General features: G+C 36.6%; 1 protein-coding gene across 10 annotated transcripts in view; it reads left to right on the top strand.

Annotated features, from left to right (window-relative positions):
- The window catches only part of EVI5 (ecotropic viral integration site 5), a 202913-nt gene that overhangs the window by 90491 nt on the left and 92060 nt on the right, over window positions 1-20362 (top strand). For 5 of the 10 annotated variants that reach the window (XM_053591714.1, XM_053591711.1, XM_053591709.1 and 2 more), the window contains 4 exons: window positions 228-260; window positions 827-973; window positions 16769-16903; window positions 19778-19918. In XM_053591714.1, the coding sequence (XP_053447689.1) occupies window positions 228-260; window positions 827-973; window positions 16769-16903; window positions 19778-19918 (456 nt within the window). The remainder of the gene's footprint in view (window positions 1-227; window positions 261-826; window positions 974-16768; window positions 16904-19777; window positions 19919-20362) is intronic. The other 5 variants (XM_053591715.1, XM_053591719.1, XM_053591717.1 and 2 more) reach the window with 2 other exon arrangements.

Here is a 20362-nt window from a genome sequence, read left to right as displayed (position 1 = left end):
GTTTGTCTTTGGTCTCTTTTAAAAACACATTATTTTTCTGTAGTCTGTCTTTGTTTTAATATAAAGGTTTAACAATAAAAACACATTCAGTAAAGAGTGTTAAATTTTAAATGTCCATTTTAATTAGCAATGAAAAGTAGGTGGAATTTGGGTATGTTGTTTCTTCTTATTTCCTGATTTTATCACTTTTATTTCTTATATTTCTATCTGAATTTTTCCTTTTGTAGGAAAGTGCTTCCTTGGCAGATAGATTGATACAGGTATAGTTTTGGTTTATTTTTTTTAGCATTTTATCTAACTTTACTTCTAAGGAAAGTCATAAAGCTAGAAATTCATATTTTAATGCATGCAATTTTACATGCATTTTTCCTAGGCATAATTTTTGGGATGATATGTATGGGTGTAAACTTAATTTTTTGATAACAGTATATTGTTTTGGTTTATTAAAATAGACACCTTTTGCACGTTTTAAAGCTAACCTCATTTTAAAAAATATTAAAAATGGCAATCAGTGGATTCTGTGAAATTAACCACTATTCCTTGAAAAATTTAGTCCTGCATGTGCAACTCAGTAATATTGCATGAATTAAATTTTTATTGACTAAAAGAATTGTTCTTAAGATTGTCAGATGAATTTTTCATTTAGCTTCCCAAAATTTGCTGGAGCAATAACAAGCTGCTAGCTAATGATTACTTAGGCTGTTCTATTCTCTGAGGTGACTTTTTTTTTTTTTAACATGTCAAAGTAAATAAGTAAGCCTCATGACGGCGGTCTTTCTTGAATCTATCCTAAATTGCTTTACACACAAAAACATTATGTCCTAAGGGACAAGTGACAAGAGCCCAGGAGGCTGAGGAAAACTACCTCATAAAACGGGAGTTGGCCACCATCAAACAGCAGAGTGATGAGGCCAGTGCTAAGCTGGAGCAAGCTGAACATACCATCAGGAAGCTCCAGTGCCAACAACAATGGGTAAGGAGTCTGGTAGTGCTTTTTCTCACCTTTCTCATCTCCCCTCCCTTTAAACCAGTTTTTTTAAAAGCACAGCTTCTGTGCTGTTGTCTTAAATAATTTTTTTTTTTTCTTTAATTGAACTCTTCTTCCATTTTATGTTTGGTAATATTTAGGGGTCTTATTGTGGCCCAAAGACTCCTTGTTCTAAGTTTTTTTTCTGTCTACACAGTTTTGTTAGAAATAGGTAATGTTTTTTTTCCCCTTACATAATATTCTGAGTCATAGAAAATAAGCAGTGTATATGAGACTTGCTTTTTAGATTTTAGAATTCTGTTTTCACAATAGATATCATTTTGCCAAGGACAATTTTAAAATTCTAACCTAGGCTAGTTTTTATTCATTGTGCAAGTGAAACATCACCCAACCTATAGAACACATATAATCATCTCACTTATAAAGCTTTGCTAGTCTGGCAACTTGTATCTTATGAAATACTATAGTTTAGACTTCCTACATCAAAAGATTGAATCATGAGTTACGACATATGCTGACCTTTTTCCAAAAGGAGGGACATTATCAAAAAATAGCCCTTTGGGCCACGCCTGTGGCTCAGTGAGCAGGGCGCTTGGCCCCATATACCGAGGGTGGCGGGTTCAAACCCGGCCCCAGCCAAACTGCAACCAAAAAATAGCCGGGCGTTGTGGCGGGCGCCTGTAGTCCCAGCTACTCGGGAGGCTGAGGCAGGAGAATCGCCTAAGCCCAGGAGTTGGAGGTTGCTGTGAGCTGTGTGATGCCACGGCACTCTACCAAGGGCAATAAAGTAAAACTCTGTCTCTACAAAAAAAAAAAAAAAATAGCCCTTTAAAAATTATGTTAACTAACCTCTAGGGTACTAACCAGCTACTGATTATACAGCTAGCCTCAGGTATCCGGCAACTTAGACAGCATTTTCCACTGGCAAAGTCAAACTAGGAATCTAATCAGAAATATGAGGGTAAAAGAAAAGCCAACATTTTGTCTTTGAAAAGGTATTTCTTGTTTTCGTTTATTGTTCTTAATGAGGAGCTGGATTAAGAGATAGGCAGAAAATATTGTATCAGATCTAGAAGTCCGTCCAGGTCTAGAAGCCAAATAGAATGATTGAGAAGTTGGACATTTTTTTTATTCAGTAAAATTGAGAAACAGTACTATTTTCTGGGTACAAAAATTACAAAACTAAACCAAAAAACAGACAATTGAAAGAACTATAAATGTTTTTTCTATTAGTTATAGAACCAGAGAGTGATAAAATAATACTAAAAAGATGAAATCTTTTGTATGAAATGTCAATAATATACAAGCATAAAAACAGAAAAACACAGAATTGTGGAGTATTTTGGGAATTAAGCTGAAATGAATTGTATAATGTGATTCTTTTTAAGAAGGAAAGACAACTATGTTTGCATTTAGCATAAGCTGTAGCCACAACACATAAGAATCATGAATTAAATTTTTTGCATTGTTTTGTGAAGATTGAGCCCTGTGAGTTCTTTTGACACCTCAAAAGGTTAGAATGTAGGTTTATAAAGTTAACTGGGCAAGCAGAATAGCCAGTGTTAACTGAGTGAACATACTACTGGAGAAAAAAATGACCATCTACTGCTCAGTTTTGTTTTTTTTTTTTTTGAGACAGAGTCTCACTATGTCAACCTTGGTAGAAGTGCTGTGGTATCACAGCTCACAGCAACCTCAAACTCTTGGGCTTAGGCGATTCTCTTGCCTCAGCTCCCAAGTAGCTGGAACTACAACGCCTGGCAATGTTTTTCTTGTAGTTGTCATTGTTGTTTAGCAGGCCTGGGCTGGGTTCGAACCCGCCAGCCCCGGTGTACATGGCTGGTGCCCTAACCACTGAGCTACGGACACCAACACATGTAGCTCAGTGTTTTGATTAGTCATCCATTGTGACTGTGTGAGTTCTTAAATTTGTATTCCAGCAGGGGGTATAGTTACCAAAATAACTATCCACCACCACTCTCTACTGCCAAGTGTGGCATTTTATATGAGAGAAAGAACTTTGGATTTCATTTATGGAACGAGATTCTAGTCTTGTTTGGCTGTGTAATTTTATATACCTGAAGACAGTTTTTTTTTTTCTCTAAAATGATAAAATAGGGCTAGCTTGTCTTACATCTCTCTCTTTTGCTGTTTATTTAATTTGTGTGTGTGTGTGTATTTTTTTGAGACACAGTCCTGTTTTGTCACCCTCGGTAGAATGCCATGGTGTCATAACTCACAGCAACCTCAAACTTCTAGAATCTAAGTGATTCTCTTGCCTCTGCCTTCCAAGTAGGAGGGACTACAGGCGCCTACTACAATGCCTGGCTCTTTTTAGAGACGGGGTCTTGCTCAGGCTGGTCTCCCAACTCCTGAGCTCAGGCAATCCAACCACCTTGGCCTCCCTGAGTGCTAGGATTACAGGCATGAGCCACTGTGCCCAGCCTAATTTATTATATATTTTTTTGAGAGAGTCTTACTCTATTGCCCAGGCTGAAGTGCTGTGGTGTCAGCCTAGCTCACAGCAGCCTCAAACTCCTGATTTCACTCAATCCTCCTGCCTCAGTTTCCTGGGGGGCTAGGACTATAGGCACCCACCATAACACTAGACTATTTTTATATTTTTAGTAAGAGATGGCTTCATATTCTTGCTTAGGCTGGTCTTGAACTCTTAAGCTCAAATCCTTCCACCTTGGCCTCCCAGCGTGCTAGGATTACAAGTGTGAGCCATGGCCTTCTCTTTCACTTTTTAAATGAGCTTTATTAAAGTATAAAAGTTTTCTTTTTAACTAATACCTAATGTTAATTATTGTACATATTTATGGGTAATTTGATGTTTTAATATATGTATACATTATATAATGATCAAATCCAGGTGGTTAGCATACCTATCACTTCAAACATTTATTATTTCTTTGTGGTGAGAACATTCAAAATCCTTTCTAATGCCATGGCGGGAAGATTGCTTAGGTCAGGAGTTTGAGACCAGCTTGAGCAAGAGTGAGACTTCATTTTTACTAAAAATAGAAAAATTAGCCTGGCCTTGTTACTTGGGAGGCTGAGGCAGGAAGATTGCGAATCCAAGATTTTGAGATTGCTGTAAGCTGAGGAGGCTGAGGCCATGGCACTCTGGCCCTGGGGTACAGAGTGAGACTCTGTCTCAAAACCCCTCCCCGCCAAAATAATTCTTTTTTTTTTTTTTTTTTTTTTTTGGTAGAGACAGAGTTTCACTTTATTGCCCTCGGTAGAGTGCTGTGGCTTCCCAGCTCACAGCAACCTCAAACTCCTGGGCTTAGGCGATTCTTTTGCCTCAGCCTCCCATTAGCTGGGACTATAGGCACCCGCCATAATGCCCGGCTATTTTTTTTGTTGCAGTTTGGCTGGGGCTGGGGTTGAACCCGCCACCCTCAGTATATGAGGCTGGAGCCCTACCCACTGAGCCACAGGTGCTGCCCCAAAATAATTCTTTCTTTTAACTTTTTAAAAATATACAATACATAATTTTAACTAGTCACTCTGCTGTGCAATAAACACCAGAATTTATTCCTCCTATCTAAGTGTAACTTTGTACCTTTTGACTAATATCTTACCAGCCACTTGCCCCACCCCCTGCCTCTAATAACCATTCTTTTATTCTTTGCTTCCATGAGATCAGCTTTTTTAGATTTTGGACGAGTGAGATCATGTTTGTATTTCTGTGCCTAGCTTATTTCACTTAACAGAATGTCCTCTAGGTTCATCTGTGTTCTCACAAAGATGGAATTTCATTCTTTTTTAATGGCTACATAGTATTCCCTTGTGTATACATAATACATTTTCTTTATCCATTCATCCATTTATGTACACTTAAGTTGATTCCATGTCTTGGATCTTATGAATAGTGGTGTACTAAATTTGGGAGTGCGGATATCTCTTTGACACACTGATTTACAATTTCTTTTAGATGCATATATACTCAATAGTGGGATTGCTGGATCTTATGCTTTTTAAAATTTTATTGTGGTAAAATACAAGGTGCACATAAAGTTTGTGTGCAATTTAAAGTTACAACTGTTGCCAGGTGCAGTGGCCCACGCCTGAGGCTGAGGCCGAGGCACTTGGATAGCTTAAGCTCATGAGTTCCAGACCAGCCTGAGCAAAACCAAGATCCTGTCTCTACTAAAAGTAGAAAAACTGAGGCAGGAGGATTGCTTGAGCCCAAGAGTTGGAGGTTGCTGTGAGCTGGGATGCCACCAGGGTGACAGCCTGAGATTCTGTCTCAAAACAAAACAACAAAAAAGTTACAACTATTTTAAATTGCACACCATCTTTATGTCCACTCTGTATATGTAACATAAAAATTTACATTTAAGTATACAGTTAAGAAGCATTATGTATATGTAACATAAAAATTTACATTTAAGTGTACAGTTCAGAAGCATTAAGTATGTTTACAGTGTTGTGCAGCCATTACCATTGTTGACTTTAGAACTTTGTCATCACCCCATACTGAAGCTGTGTGTGCACTAAACAGATAATCTTCTTTTTCCCTCCTCTTAGCCCTAGCAGCCTCTTTTCTACTTTCTGTCTATTTGCCTGTTCTGGGCAACTCATGTAAATGTAATCATATAATATTTGTGCTCTTGCATGTGGCTTATTTTACTTAGCATAATATTTTTGAGGTCTATCCTTGTAGCCTGTATCTGAATTTAATTCGTTTTTATGGCTGAATAAGACTCCCTTGTATTTATACACCACATTCTGTTCATCGATTTAATGATGGTCATTTGGGTTGTTAATTCCTTTTGCTATTGTGACTAATGCTCCTATGAATATTGGTATATAAGTATCTCAGTGCCTGGTTTTATTTTATTTATTTATTTTTTTTAAGAGACAGAGTCTCATCTTGGTGGCATCACAGCTCACAGCAACTTCCAGCTCTTGGCCGTAAGCAGTTCTCTTGCATCAGCCTTCTGTCCGTGCCTGGTTTTAATTCTTTTGGGTCTATACCTAAAAGTGGAGTTTCTGGATTATAGGCAGTACCGTGTGTCATTTTTTACACACGCAGCGGCTATTCCACTTTATATTCCCACGGGCAGTAGACAAGGGATTTCAGTTTTTTCACACCCTTATCAACTCTTGTTATTTGTTTATTTATTTATTGTAAGTAATAGCCATCTTCATAAGTGTGAAGCAGTATTCACTGTGGTTCAAGTCTTTTTTCAACTTTAAAATTCTTTCAATGCAGAGACCATATCAAAGAGACATTTTAAAGAGTTATCTTTTCACCCCAGTTTGGCTTACAGCTCTTTTCCTTTTACTCCAAATATAAGTAGCAGCTAATTTAGTCATGAGAAAGATAACAACATATTACATTTTTCATTATTTTGTAATTGATTGTCAAGATATTAGGTTCAATTTGTGTAAACACTTTGTGTTTTTCTCAAACTTATATAATATAATGTGGTAGTCTTTTAATGGAATGAATGTATTTATTCACTTGGAAAGGATAATGCAAGGTTTTGTCTTAAGTGTAGAAGGTACAATAGTAAACAAGAAAAATGAGGTCTGTTATTTCATGAAGTGCTGTACTGGGCGAGACACAATTAAACCAGGAAATATAATTTCAGCTGGTGATAAGGCTATGAAGAGAAAATAAGCAGCAGAGAGGTACTGACTACACCCAGATTAGCTTCCCCAAGGAAGTAACATTTGACTAGATGTTAAGTGATATGAAGAAGGAAACTATTTGAAGATCTGGGGAGAAGCATTCTCGACAGAACATACAGCTATTATAAAGGCCTTGATCAAGGAATAAGTTTGTGGTGATCAAAGAACAGAAAAAAATATATTTATAAACTCCAGGAAAACTAAATGTTGAAGAAGGATATAATCCAGGCACAGTGGCTCCTGCCTATAGTCCTAGCACTTTGGGAGCTAAGAAGGGAGGATTGCTTGAGGCCAGGAGTTCAAGACTACCATAGGGACTAGTGAGACACTGTCTCTTTAAAAAAAAAAAAAAAAGTCAGGTATGGTGATTCGCCTGTAGTCCTAGCTACTCGGAAGGCTGAGGCTGGACAATCATTTGAGTCCAGGAGCTGGAGGTTGCAGTAAGCTATGATAACACCTCTGCACTCTAGCCCAGACCAAAGAATGAGACCTTATCTCAAAAAAAGATATATAGTTGAGTAGCAAGTAGCAGAGATAAAATGGAATAATTTAAAAATAAGTAGGGAAAAAGGAACAATGAGTAAATAAATGGATCAAATAGAAAACTAGCGAGATCATAGATTTTATTCTAACCATATCAATAATTATATTGAATGTAAGTATTCTAAACATACCAATTGAAAGATGGCTAAAAAGACAAAAACCTGTCTCAAAAACCAGCCATATACTCCTGAGCTGGCGGGTTTGAATCCAGCCCGGGTCCACCAAACAACAGTGACAGCTGCAACCAAAAAATAGTTGGGCATTGTGGCAGGTGCTTGTAGTCCAAGCTACTTGGGAGGCAGAGGCAGGAGAATTGCTTGAGTTGGAGTTGGAGGTTGCTGTGAGCTATGATGCCATGGCACTCTACCCAGGGCGACAGCTTGGGGCTCTGTCTCAAAAAAAAAAAAAAAGAATTAAATACATAGGAATAAATTTAACCAAGAAGGTGAAAGATTCATACACTGAAAACTGAAATATTATTTATTCATCTGTTGAAAGAAATTAAAGATGAAAATACCGTCTGTGTTTGTTGATTGGAAGTGATTCAGTCCTATCAAACTTACCAAAGTTCCCATGGTCTTTTGCACAATTTGAAAGCTGATCCTTAGATTTACATGTAATTGCAAGGGCCTTGAATAGCCAAAACAATCTTGAGAAAGAACAAAATAGTTATAGGACTCACACTTCTGATTTCAAAACTTACTACAAAGCTATAGTAATCAAAGCAGTGTAATGCTGTCATAAGGACAGACATACAGATCAATGGAATAGAATTCAGAGTCTAGAAATGAACCTATACATGTATCTGTGGCCATTTGGTTTTCAGTGGGGATGCTGAGACCATTAAATGAGGCAAGAATAGTTTTTTCAAACAATAGTGCTGAGAAAACTGGATATTCTCCTAAAAAGGATGAGATTAAAATGCACAAAGATATGTCCCTTTAAGTATTTTACAGGTTCTCTATCAGTTTTTCTAGAAGGCCCATAGAAGCAGAAAGGAAGAGTCAGAAGGTTGAATGACTTCCTGTTGAGTGTGGGGTGGCACACATGTTTGTGTTAGACAGCTTTTCCAGTTGAGACCAAGTGTCTTTGAGTCTAGCCGGCTCTATTTAAAAGCTTTATGCCCTACCAGTGACTGCTTATCATTTAGGTACATTGATTAAGCAATTTTGCCTGCTGTTTTTGGCTTAGATCAGCATAAACAAGGAGGAATTAGTAGTTAAATATGGTGTATGCTGAAATGAGCGCCTTTTGAAGTTCTTTGGGCCTATATACTAGGGAGTACTTAATGGAGACTAAGACAAGATTTCTTCTGACCTTCTCTGCCTCTTTTATAATGCTAGAGAGAAGATGAAAGAATTACATAGTAGTTTTTAAGAACCAAGGACTTGATATGAGGAATATAAACCCATCTTACCTAGATTAAACACATGAATAAATGTTAATAAAATAAAAACTACCTCGTTGTCACTAGAAGTTATAAATTCTTCCAGAGAATTTATTTTAGAAAACGTGTTTGTTTCAGCTTCATATAGGTATTGCCCACACCTGACTTACAGAGTGGTTTTTTTCCCAATGGTAGCTAGTTGATATAAATCTTTCTAAAAATGCAAATCCAAGTAGATTGGTAACTTTACATATTTATTAAATAATTTGGTAAACTTTTAAGCTGTTGGTCACTATGCTTATAAATCTGGACATAAGTGTTCTTCCGAAACAAATTTTGATCTCAGTCTATAAAGATCTAATGTTTTGCTTTCATATGTAATAGTATTTTCTTTTCAGCTTAAATGATAAATGAGGGATCACTTTAATGGAGGGGAGTAATTGTTTTGTTTTGTTTCTTTGAGACAGGAGTCTCAAGCTGTTGCCCTGGGTAGAGTGCCTTGGCATCATCATAGCTCACAGCACCCTCCAACTCAGGCTCAAACAATCCTCTTGCCTCAGTTTTTGTATTTTTTAGTAGAGACGGGGTCTCCCTCTAGCTCAGGCTTGTCTTGAACTCCTGAGCTCAAGCAATCCACCCACCTTGGCCTCCCAGTGTGCTAGGATTACAGGCATGAGCCAAGGGAGTAATTGTTTTCTTGACATTTTCTTTAGCATTAACAAAAACAATATTGCAATTAATCAGATGTAAATTCTATCTTAAAGGATGTATTTAATTTTTCAGATACTGGGCACAGATCGCATGAAAATGACATTTATTTTTAACAAATTTAGTATAGAAATCCTTAAGTAGTAAATCTTACTGATTTTTTTTTTTTTTTTGTAGAGACAGAGTCTCACTTTATGGCCCTCGGTAGAGTGCCGTGGCCACACACAGCTCACAGCAACCTCCAACTCCTGGGCTTAAGCGATTCTCTTGCCTCAGCCTCCCGAGTAGCTGGGACTACAGGCGCCCGCCACAACGCCCGGCTATTTTTTGGTTGCAGTTTGGCCGGGGCCGGGTTTGAACCCGCCACCCTCGGTATATGGGGCCGGCGCCTTACCGACTGAGCCACAGGCGCCGCCCTGATTTTTTTTTTTTTTTTTTTTTTTTTTTTTAATGCTTCTTAGAAATACATGGTAGGGAGGATTACCAACATCGTTTGGGGGTCATATATTGAGATATGTTGAGGGAGAACAAGGTAAAACTTTATGTTTTACTTTTTCTGTTATAATTTTGTGGAATAGAAACCTATTCCGGTGTACTTGCCTTATACAAAAAAAATTTTTTTAGACACTCTTAGGTATACAAATGTACCATCTTCCCATTCTGTTATAAATTTTATTTATTTTTGGAACAAAAACATTATTTTTTTAGGAAAGTGTTTCAAGATTGCTAAATGGGTATTTGAGTAAAAATAGTTTTAGCTATTTTATAGATTATTTTTGCACTGTTCAACTGCTACTCCCTATGTTTAACATAAATTATATATTTAATGTAAGAGTTTTGTTGTTAAACCAAGAGTTAACTAGCTAATTTATTCAGTAAATATTGTGTGCTCACCTACCTATAAAAAAGTTTGGTTCTGTTAATATAGTAGTAAATCAAACTGTCTTTGGCATTGCTTGTGAAATATATAGATAGATACACATGTAAAAAATTTATTGCAGGGTGGCGCCTTTGGCTCAGCGGAGTAGGGCACCAGCCCCATATGCCGGAGGTGGTGGGTTCAAACCCAGCCCCGGCCAAAAACTGCAAAAAAACAAAAAAAATTTATTACACATTTTTAAAAATTAGAGTTGTGATAAATATTGCAAAAGAGAAGAATACAGAGTTCAGTGAAATGTGTGTGTTCCTGATAAGAACATACAAATCAGGTAGGAGGCATTATTGACACATAGACAGTCCTTTTTCCAATTTGGATATTTTCATTTAATACAAGAAACTTCTCTAAATACAGATATTTTTCACTGTATCACTCAGACATTGAATGTGAGAATTCTTTTTTTTTTTTTTAACACAAGACACAAGCAAACAAGATTACCAAGGACTTTCGAACTTACTTTTACCTTTGTTACTTCTTCTTTTTTGAGACAGAGTCTCACTCTGTCACTCTTGGTAGAGTGCTGTGGCATCATAGCTCACAGCAACCTTCAACTCCTGGGCTTAGGCAATTCTCTTGCCTCAGCCTCCCGAGTAGCTGGGACTATAGGCGCCTGCCACAATGCCTGGCTATTTTTTGTTGCAGTTGTCACTGCTGATTTAGCTGGCCGGTGCCGAGTTCGAACCCACCACCCTCAGTATATGGGGCCGGTGCCCTATCCACTAAGCCACAGGCACTGCCCCTACCTTTGCTACTTCTGAAACACCGAAAAAGCACATGGGATTGAAAAAGCAGACTCTGGCTTGGGGCCCATAGCTCAGTGGCTAGGGTGCCAGCTACATATAAAGGGGCTGGCACGTTCAAACTCAGCCCTGGCCTGCTAAAAACAACAATGACAACTACAACCAAAAAATAGCTGGGCATTGTGGTGGGCACCTATAGTCCAGCTACTTGGGAAGCTGAGGCAAGAGAATTGCTTAAGCCCAGGAGTTGGAGGTTGCCATGGCACTCTACAAAGGACGACATAGACTCTGTCTCAAAAAAAAAAAAAAAAACAGAAAAAGAAAGAAAAAAGCAGACTCTGCTTACTAAAAAAAAATTCGTTGGAATGGGATTGCTGATATTATAGGAACATTACAAGATTCATTGACATAAATTAACTTGATGTAAGTATAGGGAAGTCATTTATTCTTTATACACTTAAAAAAATTCATTTTTTAATAGAAACAAGGTCTTACTATGTTTCCCAGGCTGGTCTCAAACTCTAGGCTCATGCAATTCTCTTGCAAAGTTCTGGGATTATAGGTATGAACCACCATACCTACCCCCCTTTTTATACACTTAAATAAATGGTCCCCTTGTTGAGACTATCAGCCATCATGAATTTCTTTTTTTTCTTTTTTTTTTTTTTTTATATTTTTTTTGTAGAGACAGAGTTTCACTTTATTGCCCTCACTAGAGTGCCGTGGCATCACACAGCTCACAGCAATCTCCAACTCCTGGGCTTAGGCGATTCTCCTGCCTCAGCCTCCCAAGTAGCTGGGACCACAGGCGCCAACCGCAACGCCCGGCTATTTTTTTGTTGCAGTTTGGCCGGGGCCGGGTATGAACCCGCCACCCTTGGTATATGGGGCCAGCGCCCTGCTCACTGAGCCACAGGCGCCGCCCTATCATGAATTTCTTAATACAAGGACATTACATAAGACTTGACCTAGATGCTTAGTTTTTTAAGAAGCTTAGATTTTTTTAAATGTTATACCATTAATTCTTAGAACAGTATATATTAAAACAGTATATTCAGCTCTTCATTTCTATGCTTAAACAGTTAGGAATATGTGATCCCATCTTCTCAATGTTAAAGTGTGTTAATATGTGTATACTTTCATTAAAACTTCTGGAGGCTCATAACAGTAGTGTCAGAACATACGTACCTCATTCAGATCACGGAATTGTAAAAATGCCTCTTCATTACAATTTAGTGTGAGGGATAGCATGAAATATTAAAAATAATACCCAAAATAAGTGCTACAAAAGTTAAGAGGGGATATATTTGAGACAATTGCAGTAGTCTAAAAGGCAGGAATAAAGATAATGACAAGAAGAGCAAATTTATTGAAATGTAGCATTTCAATCATAAAACTTAATTTTAGGGAGATTTTGACTTGGTCAGCTGTTATGTGGTGGTGCCCTTAGCAGAATAGTGAATATGTGAGGAAGAAATGATCGGGAGTTCAGTTTTGATATGTTGAATATGAGGTTATGAGACTAACCAGATGGAATTGACCAGTAGAAAGTTGTAAATGTGAATTTGTGGCTTAGTGGAAATGTGGATTTGAGAGCCATTACTCACTTGTTTACATCTCCTGTAGATGCGAGGGTTCCATCATTGTATGGCCTGTCTCTCTTCCTGTCTTTCTTTACTGATTTCATCCATTATCAATATAGAGTATAGATATCTGTCAATAGCTGATAGACATAGACAGTATCCAACATGGCCTATACTTACAGACCTTATAGACAGTATATGAAATAATGTAGAATGAATCTGTAAAATGAGAAAAAAGGAAAGATCCAGAAAGAGAACACACAATAATGAGATCTTGGACAAAGATATTTGTACCAGAATGTTTATTGCAGCCCAACTCATAATTGCTAAGTCATGGAAAAAGCCCAAGTGCCCCTCGATCCACGAATGGGTTAATAAATTGTGGTACATGTACACCGTGGAATATTATGCAGCCTTAAAGAAAGATGGAGACTTTACCTCTTTCATGTTTACATGGATGGAGCTGGAACATAACTCTTCTTAGCAAAGTATCTCAAGAATGGAAGAAAAAGTATCCAATGTACTCAGCCCTACTATGAAACTAATTTATAGCTTTCATATGAAAGCTATAACCCAATTATAACCTAAGAATATGGGGAAAAGGGGAAGGGGGGGGAGGTGGGGGGATGGAGGGTGATTGGTGGGATTACACCTGCGGTGCATCTTATAAGGGTACATGTGAAACTTAGTAAATGTAGAATATAAATGTCTTAACACAATAACTAAGAAAATGCCAGGAAGGCTATGTTAACCAGTGTGATGAAAATGTGTCAAATGGTCTATAAAACCAGTGTATGGTGCCCCATGATCGCATTAATGTACACAGCTATGATTTAATAATAATAAAAAAAAATAATGAGACCCTGGGGACTACTGATTGACACACGCGCGAATATACATACACACACCTGTGTAAAATAGAATCCACAGAGAAAACAAAGGAACTAAGCAGTTGTAATAATAATGCCTCAAATCTAAGGAAGGAGCGAGTTGAAGAAAGAGTGGCTGGTTGTGTTAGATGTCGTAATATTCGGTGGAAGCAAGAGCTGAGTAAAAGGTCGGTTTCTATATTGCAGTAGTTGAGGAACACATGGGAAGTACACAAGGAGAAATAACAGGTATAAGGTATGAGGTTTAAAATGTATCCCTTGAACAATAGACAACATTGAAAAGTTTTTGCTTTGAGGAATTATGTGAATCAAAGTGGTGTTTTAGGGAACTCTGGGGCCAGCACACACTATGGATTATTGTAGGGTCGAAATGGCAATGCAGAGGTCAGTTTCCAGGGTGAGGGTGAAAATGAAAAGGAGAGAATGACGGGGGAAGAAGAAATCTTTTTGTTTCATGACAGACAACAAGGCTGAGGGGCTGTATGAGAGGTTTTAGGTCAGTGCCAAATAAAGAAATCAAAGAAAGGAATGGGTTTAGGGAAGATGATGATCAACCTTTGAGTTAAATTTATTTGAATATAGAATGTTTGTGTGGAAATGACCAGCAGTGAGAAACTAGAGCTCCTTAGAATGGTAATACTTGGGATTAGAAATCCCATATGGCAGTGGTTCTCAACCTTCCTAATGCCCTTTAATACAGTTCCTGTGGGTCGCGACCCACAGGTTGAGAACCGCTGCCGTATGGTCTTTTATGTACAATTAGTAATCACCTAATTAGCCAGGTAATAAAGGTAATAAATTAGCCTTGTAGAAACAGACGTTCTTAAACTTGAGGTATATGGAAGCTTCACAGAGGTCTGAAATTACATATAAAACTTAGTGAATGTAATTTGTTTTTTCAGAAAAGAGTTCTGTTTATATGATTCTCAAAAAATCTGTGACTTCAAAGGCTTATAATCATCACTAGAAAGAGCGAAGCAAATGACTAATCATAGGCAAAAATAATAAGCACTAAGACTAACAAAACAAGATAAAGCCAGGATGGAAAATTATGGAAAAGGACAATGAGAGGGAAAGACAGTGAAAATATTAAACCATACGTTAAAACCCCAAAAAGGTATAGTTTCTTTTTTTATATATTATGCCTCTAGAAATAGTCTTTAGACCCTGTGTAATTTGCATTCTATTAACTGAACATCATCGTTGTGACCTGAGAATTAGGAATTACGTTCTGTTATCTCTGCAGTGACAAAAAAAATTACTTAATACATTTAGGATGATTTTAATTCAGAAGGCTAAAATAATGTTTCGGCATATAAAAAACATAAGATATGTAATATCCAGAATGACTTGTTATCAGAGCATTTCAACTCTTTATAAATTTTATTGATAAAAATTTATTCCTAATTAGGGGTGGTAAACGAGTGACCTTGGGGCCAAATGTGACCTTCTGTAAACTTGCATTTGGCTTTTGACTGAATCCCGGTTTTATAAAACAAATCCTTTAAATAAACACGAATCTGTGAAGTTTGGGTTTGGTCAAGGGGCCACACTTGGGAATCTGGAGGGCCACATGTGACCTTGAGGCCACAGCTTTCCCACCGTTGCCAGGGCTTCAGGTTAAGAGCAAAAATTCTAACAGTACCCATAAAAGAACTATAATCAAATAAGTAAATCACATAGCTCCAGTTTGGAGGTGGTCATTCTAAAAGAGCGCCTTTCCCTGTTTGGTAAGGAAGTGTTGCTGAGGGATACACCTGTTGCACATGCACATCTTGTACTGAAATCTCGTTTCTTAATGGCATCAGAATTACTGGGAGAAAGGATACATATATAATGCATTGAATTAAAAATTCCTCATTTGCACATGTCTTTGGGTAACTGGGGCAGGAGACTATGATATATTTTAATTAAGCAGTTAGTTGTTTTTAGTAGAATTTTAATTTAACATCTGTTTTATTCCTAATGTGTTAAAGAGTAAAAATAACCATTCTTTATTCATGCTTGTTCAGTAGAAGATTGTTATTTAACAAGTTTTTTTTTTTTGTTTGTTTTTTTGAGACAGTTTATTTTTTTTTGTTGCTCCAGTAGAGTTCTGTGGCATTGTCATAGCTCACAGCAACTTGAAACTCTGGACTCAAGCAGTCCTCCTGTCTCAGGCTTCCAAGTTGCTGGAGCTGCATGCATGTGCCACAATGCCTGGCTAGTTTTTCTACTTTCTGTAGAGAGGGGGGTCTCACTCTTGTTCTAGGTGATTTCCATCTCTTGAGCTTACGGGATCCTCTCACCTCATTCTCCCAGAGGGTTTAGGATTACAGAAGTGAGCAACTACTACGGCCTTATTTTTAAAATTTGAGTTTCTACTTTTCCTTTATTACATGAATTTAATGTGAAGTAATAGACAATTTATTTTACAAAGTCTTTTGTAATGGGGAATTAGATACTTTGCTTTTGTACAAAAACTTGTATGGGAACTCTCTTAAAAAGGATTTTTTAAGTGTCTGCATTTGTATTCATGTTTAGAGTAGGAAAGGAAATGGGAAGGTTTCATGGTTAATTTCTTTGTGCAATATTTGCTTTTTCCTTTGTTTTCAGCAGGAAAACATAGCATGCATAACTTTTAAAGAACTCTACATTTCTAAGGTCAAATACAATTTTATTGGTATTAATGGTTGCCCTGATTTTATTTCCATTAGATTAAAATAGGATTTTCAGTAATTGTCTTCTGTAGTCTATAACCATGGTGTCCAATAGCAATAAAGCATGAGTCATAAGCAATTAAAAATTTTCTAGTTGCCACGTTAAATGGAGTAAAGTAAAATTAATATTTTTATTTACCTTAATATATTTAAATATTTTAACATGTAACCAATATAAAACTCATTGAGATACTTTACTTTTTAATTGCATATTAAGTCTTCGAAATCCAGTTTATATTTTATACTTACAATGTGTTTTAAGTTGTCCAATATTAGCAATATTTTAAGTGCTTGGTAGTCACCTGTGGTAATAGCTACTTTTGTGTGTAGGGCAGGTCTATAAATCAGAACAAATAATATCTGGATGGATGGGACAGAAAAAAGGAGATATTTATCTTACATGATTTGGATTTGATCAGTATGATATTTACCCAAACCCAATAATGTGGTCATCTTTGTAGATAACAAAAATGAGTTTTTTTATTCATCGGAAAGTTATTTAGAGGAGATATGCTGGGAATATTGGATAGCTGGAGCTTTTAATCTTTATTTTCTCTTATTAACTGTTATGTAACTGCATTATTTTTACTGTATATACATTTCTATACTTCCATGAAATTTCAGTATATGTTTATAACCTTTAGCATAAATGCAGTTCCAACTACAATGAGGATTTTGTGCTGCAGCTAGAGAAGGAGTTAGTCCAAGCCCGACTGAGTGAAGCCGAGTCTCAGTGTGCTCTAAAGGAGATGCAGGATAAAGTTCTGGACATAGAGAAGGTAAGAGATGCTCTCGCTCTCCAGGTAGAGGGGGACGTGGTAGAGATCTGTTCAGTACTTACTGAGCAATTAAATGGGCCTTGGTGTTTTTACACATCAGAAAGTATACATATTAGTTACCAAAAAGGAAAGGGGGAAAAGAAGATTCTTAAGATTGTCACTTAATTCTTTGTTGCTTTCATACTAATCAAGGCTCAATATTTAAGGATAAAAATGGAGAGTAAAGCCCTCTTAGAGGAAAGCAACCAGGATAATTTTCATTGGAAGAATATTTAAATGTTACAAAAGAGAAATTAGGAGACAGAAATTAACTGTTGTCTTCAAATATTGTAGTATCTTCACGTGGAACAGGTAGAATAGGACTAATACATAGACACTTCGGAGAAAATTCAATCTTAGGATGATTATTTCAATTGCCCAAGCTAGACCAAGTCACTTCAGCCTGAGGTGTGCTTATCAAAGCTAACTTACCTCTTTTTAAGCTTGTTAAATAACATCAAAAATTAGATAAGTAGTGGGAATAGAAAAACTTTTAGGTTTCTTATAACCCTCAGATTTGAGAGTCTGTGTTCTGGATCACAAACTCTGAATCTTGTTTTCTCATCTATAAAATTACTGATGACCTAGGTTCTATATTGAGTTTCTTTCCTTTTATCCATAAGTAGTATCTGGCTATTGAATCAAAAAGGAGCCAGTTAGATAATGTACATAATAGTCTCAGTTCTTAACTAGAACAACTTTCACTAGAAATCTATTTCCTGTTTTTATATTGTTTCTGGCAAATTCATTCTCTGGTTCATTGAGGAAAAAGCCAGCAAGAATGCTGAAAGAAATGCCTACCTGGAGCTTTGATCTCTTACCCTGTTTTCCCGAAAATAAGATATCCTCCGAAAATAAGACCTACTTACAGGAAAGATAAGACATCCCCTGAAAATAAGACCTAGCGCATCTTTGGGAACACACCTTAAAATAAGACACTGTCTTATTTTCGGGGAAACAGGGTAGTAGTATTTCAGGCTCCGTGATTCAGATAACAATATGTGTCTTGCAGTTAAAAGATATTGAATATTTGGTAAGGAAAAAAGTCTATTTAGGTTCAGTTTAAAAATGAATTTCTTTAGTGACTGTGCTGCCATTCGTGCTACACAGTAGGAAGGAAGTTGGAATGTTACATTATTCCTACAGCTCATTTCTTTGTGCAGCTTCCCAGCTTCTCTTTCTCTGCTTCTCGCAGTCTTTTTAATGCACAAATGGTAAATTTTTGGTTTTCAATTGGGAAAACATTTAAAGCCCATTTTAAGAACATATCAGGCCTGGAAATCTCAAAAGTACCTGAGTTTACCCAGGAACTTTCCCCAATATTTAATTTTGGATCTCTTGGTAGCTCTCCAAAGTTTGGTATTGGGATACCCTATATCCTAGGTGAGTCTTTTAGGATAGTAAGAGATTGTTCTAAAATCTTAAATCTTGTATCCACGAAGCAAATATTTAGGTCATCTTGGTATCAATTCTTAACTGTTGTTGTAAATAATAACTAATACACAGAGATTTGATACCATTCTTCAAGATAGCATGCTGAGAAAATGCAACAAAAATCTTCAAAATGTAAATGATATTCATGCTTTATTTGGAGTCCTAATCAGAGATTAGTAAGTTTATTGCCATGTGGAAAAACATTTTTAATCTTGTTGCTCCTTAACTCTCATAATCTTTTATTGATAAGACAGGGTTAGACTCTCTTCGTCCTCAAAATTAAAGTTAATTGCTATGTTGAAAAACATTTTTAATGTTATTACTCCATAACTCTGGTTAGTACATGTTAACAAGGTATAGTTAGACTTCCTGTGGCCTTAAAATTAAGTACAATTACCCTCATACATTGCTGATAGAAATGTAAAGTGTAGCTGCTTTGGAATAGTTTGGTAATTTATCAAAAGTTAAATTTAGAATAATATCATCTGAGCCAATAGTTCTACTCCTAAGTACATACTTAAAATAATTGAAAACATTAAGTCCACTTTTCTACCAGTGTTCATAGCAGTGTTATTCATAACAGCCCAAAAGTGGAAACAACCCAAACTTCTATTAACTGATGAATGGATAAATAAAATGTGGTTTGTCTATACAGTGGAATATTATCTGTCATACAGAGGGGTGAAATTTGAAAACACTGTGCTTAGAGAAATAAGATAGTCACAAAAAGCCACAAATATGTATAATTCCATTTATATGAAACATCCAGAATAGGTAGATTCATAGAGCCAGGAAGTAGATTAAGGGACTGGGGAGATGGGTAATAGAGAATAATGGCTTATGGGTATAGAGTTCCTTTTTGGGTGATAAAATATTCTGAAATTAGATCATGGTAATGGTTAAACAACCCACCCCGTGAATACACTGAAAACCACTGGCTTATATACTTTAAAAAGGGTGAATTTTATGGTTTGTAAATTATATATTTCAAAAAATCTGTGTAAAATTAAGTTTAGGACAAAATAACTCTTAAGTGTGCTGTATGTTTTGTTTATTATCTCGTAACTGTGTCTTGGTTTGTCACCCCAGCTAGAGTACATTGTAGCTCACAGCAACCTCAAACTCCTGGGCTCAAATGATCTTCCTGTCTCAGCTTCCCATGTAGCTGGGACTACAGGTGTGTGCCACCACACTTGGCTAATTTTTCTGTTTTTCTGGGAGAGATGTGGTCAGGCTAGTCTTGAATTCCTGAGACCCAGGGGATCCTCCTGCCTTGGCCTGCCAGAGTCTAGGATGTCTAGGATGACAGGCATGAGCTATGGCACCCAGCTCTTAAATGTGTTATATTTTATTCTATTCCTTAAATTTTAACATCCCAAACTGATTTTTTGGTTGCTTTAGAGGAACAACTCCCTTCCTGATGAGAATAACATTTCAAGTCTTCAGGAAGAACTCATCGCTGTGAAACTGAGAGAAGCAGAGGCGATTATGGGTTTGAAAGAACTCAGACAGCAAGTCAGAGACTTGGAGGAGCACTGGCAAGTATGTGAATGCACTTTGTGTGCTTTTTAAAAAGATGAAACCCAAATGTCCAATTGGTGAGTGTTTAAAGTAACTGACAGCCAACAGTAGGAACAAAGTTTGAGAAAAACCCTGTTTAATGTCAAAATTTAGAACATTTGTTAATTCAGAGTACATTTATGCTGTTTCTCCCTTTTTAATTCTTAAAATGAAATAAAAGGTAAAAAAGAAATCAAGTCATTTTTATTGCACCATTGTGCACTATATGTTTTTCTAAAATCTGTAAGAAACTATTCTTTTTATATAGTGCATATTTTTTCTTATGCCAATATTAAATCCCTTTTTAGTATGAAACATTAGAAGGATAACAATATAAATTTGTGATTGCTTTGGAAAATTGATTATCTGGCAAAATAAATGACATTTATGTAGTTATACACCCACAAATTTATTCATGTATGAGGG

Source organism: Nycticebus coucang, chromosome 5 (assembly GCF_027406575.1).
Source record: "Nycticebus coucang isolate mNycCou1 chromosome 5, mNycCou1.pri, whole genome shotgun sequence".
NCBI classification, from domain to species: Eukaryota; Metazoa; Chordata; class Mammalia; order Primates; family Lorisidae; genus Nycticebus; species Nycticebus coucang.
Note: the sequence above shows the minus strand (reverse complement) of the source record. Positions and strands in the feature narration are given on the sequence as shown.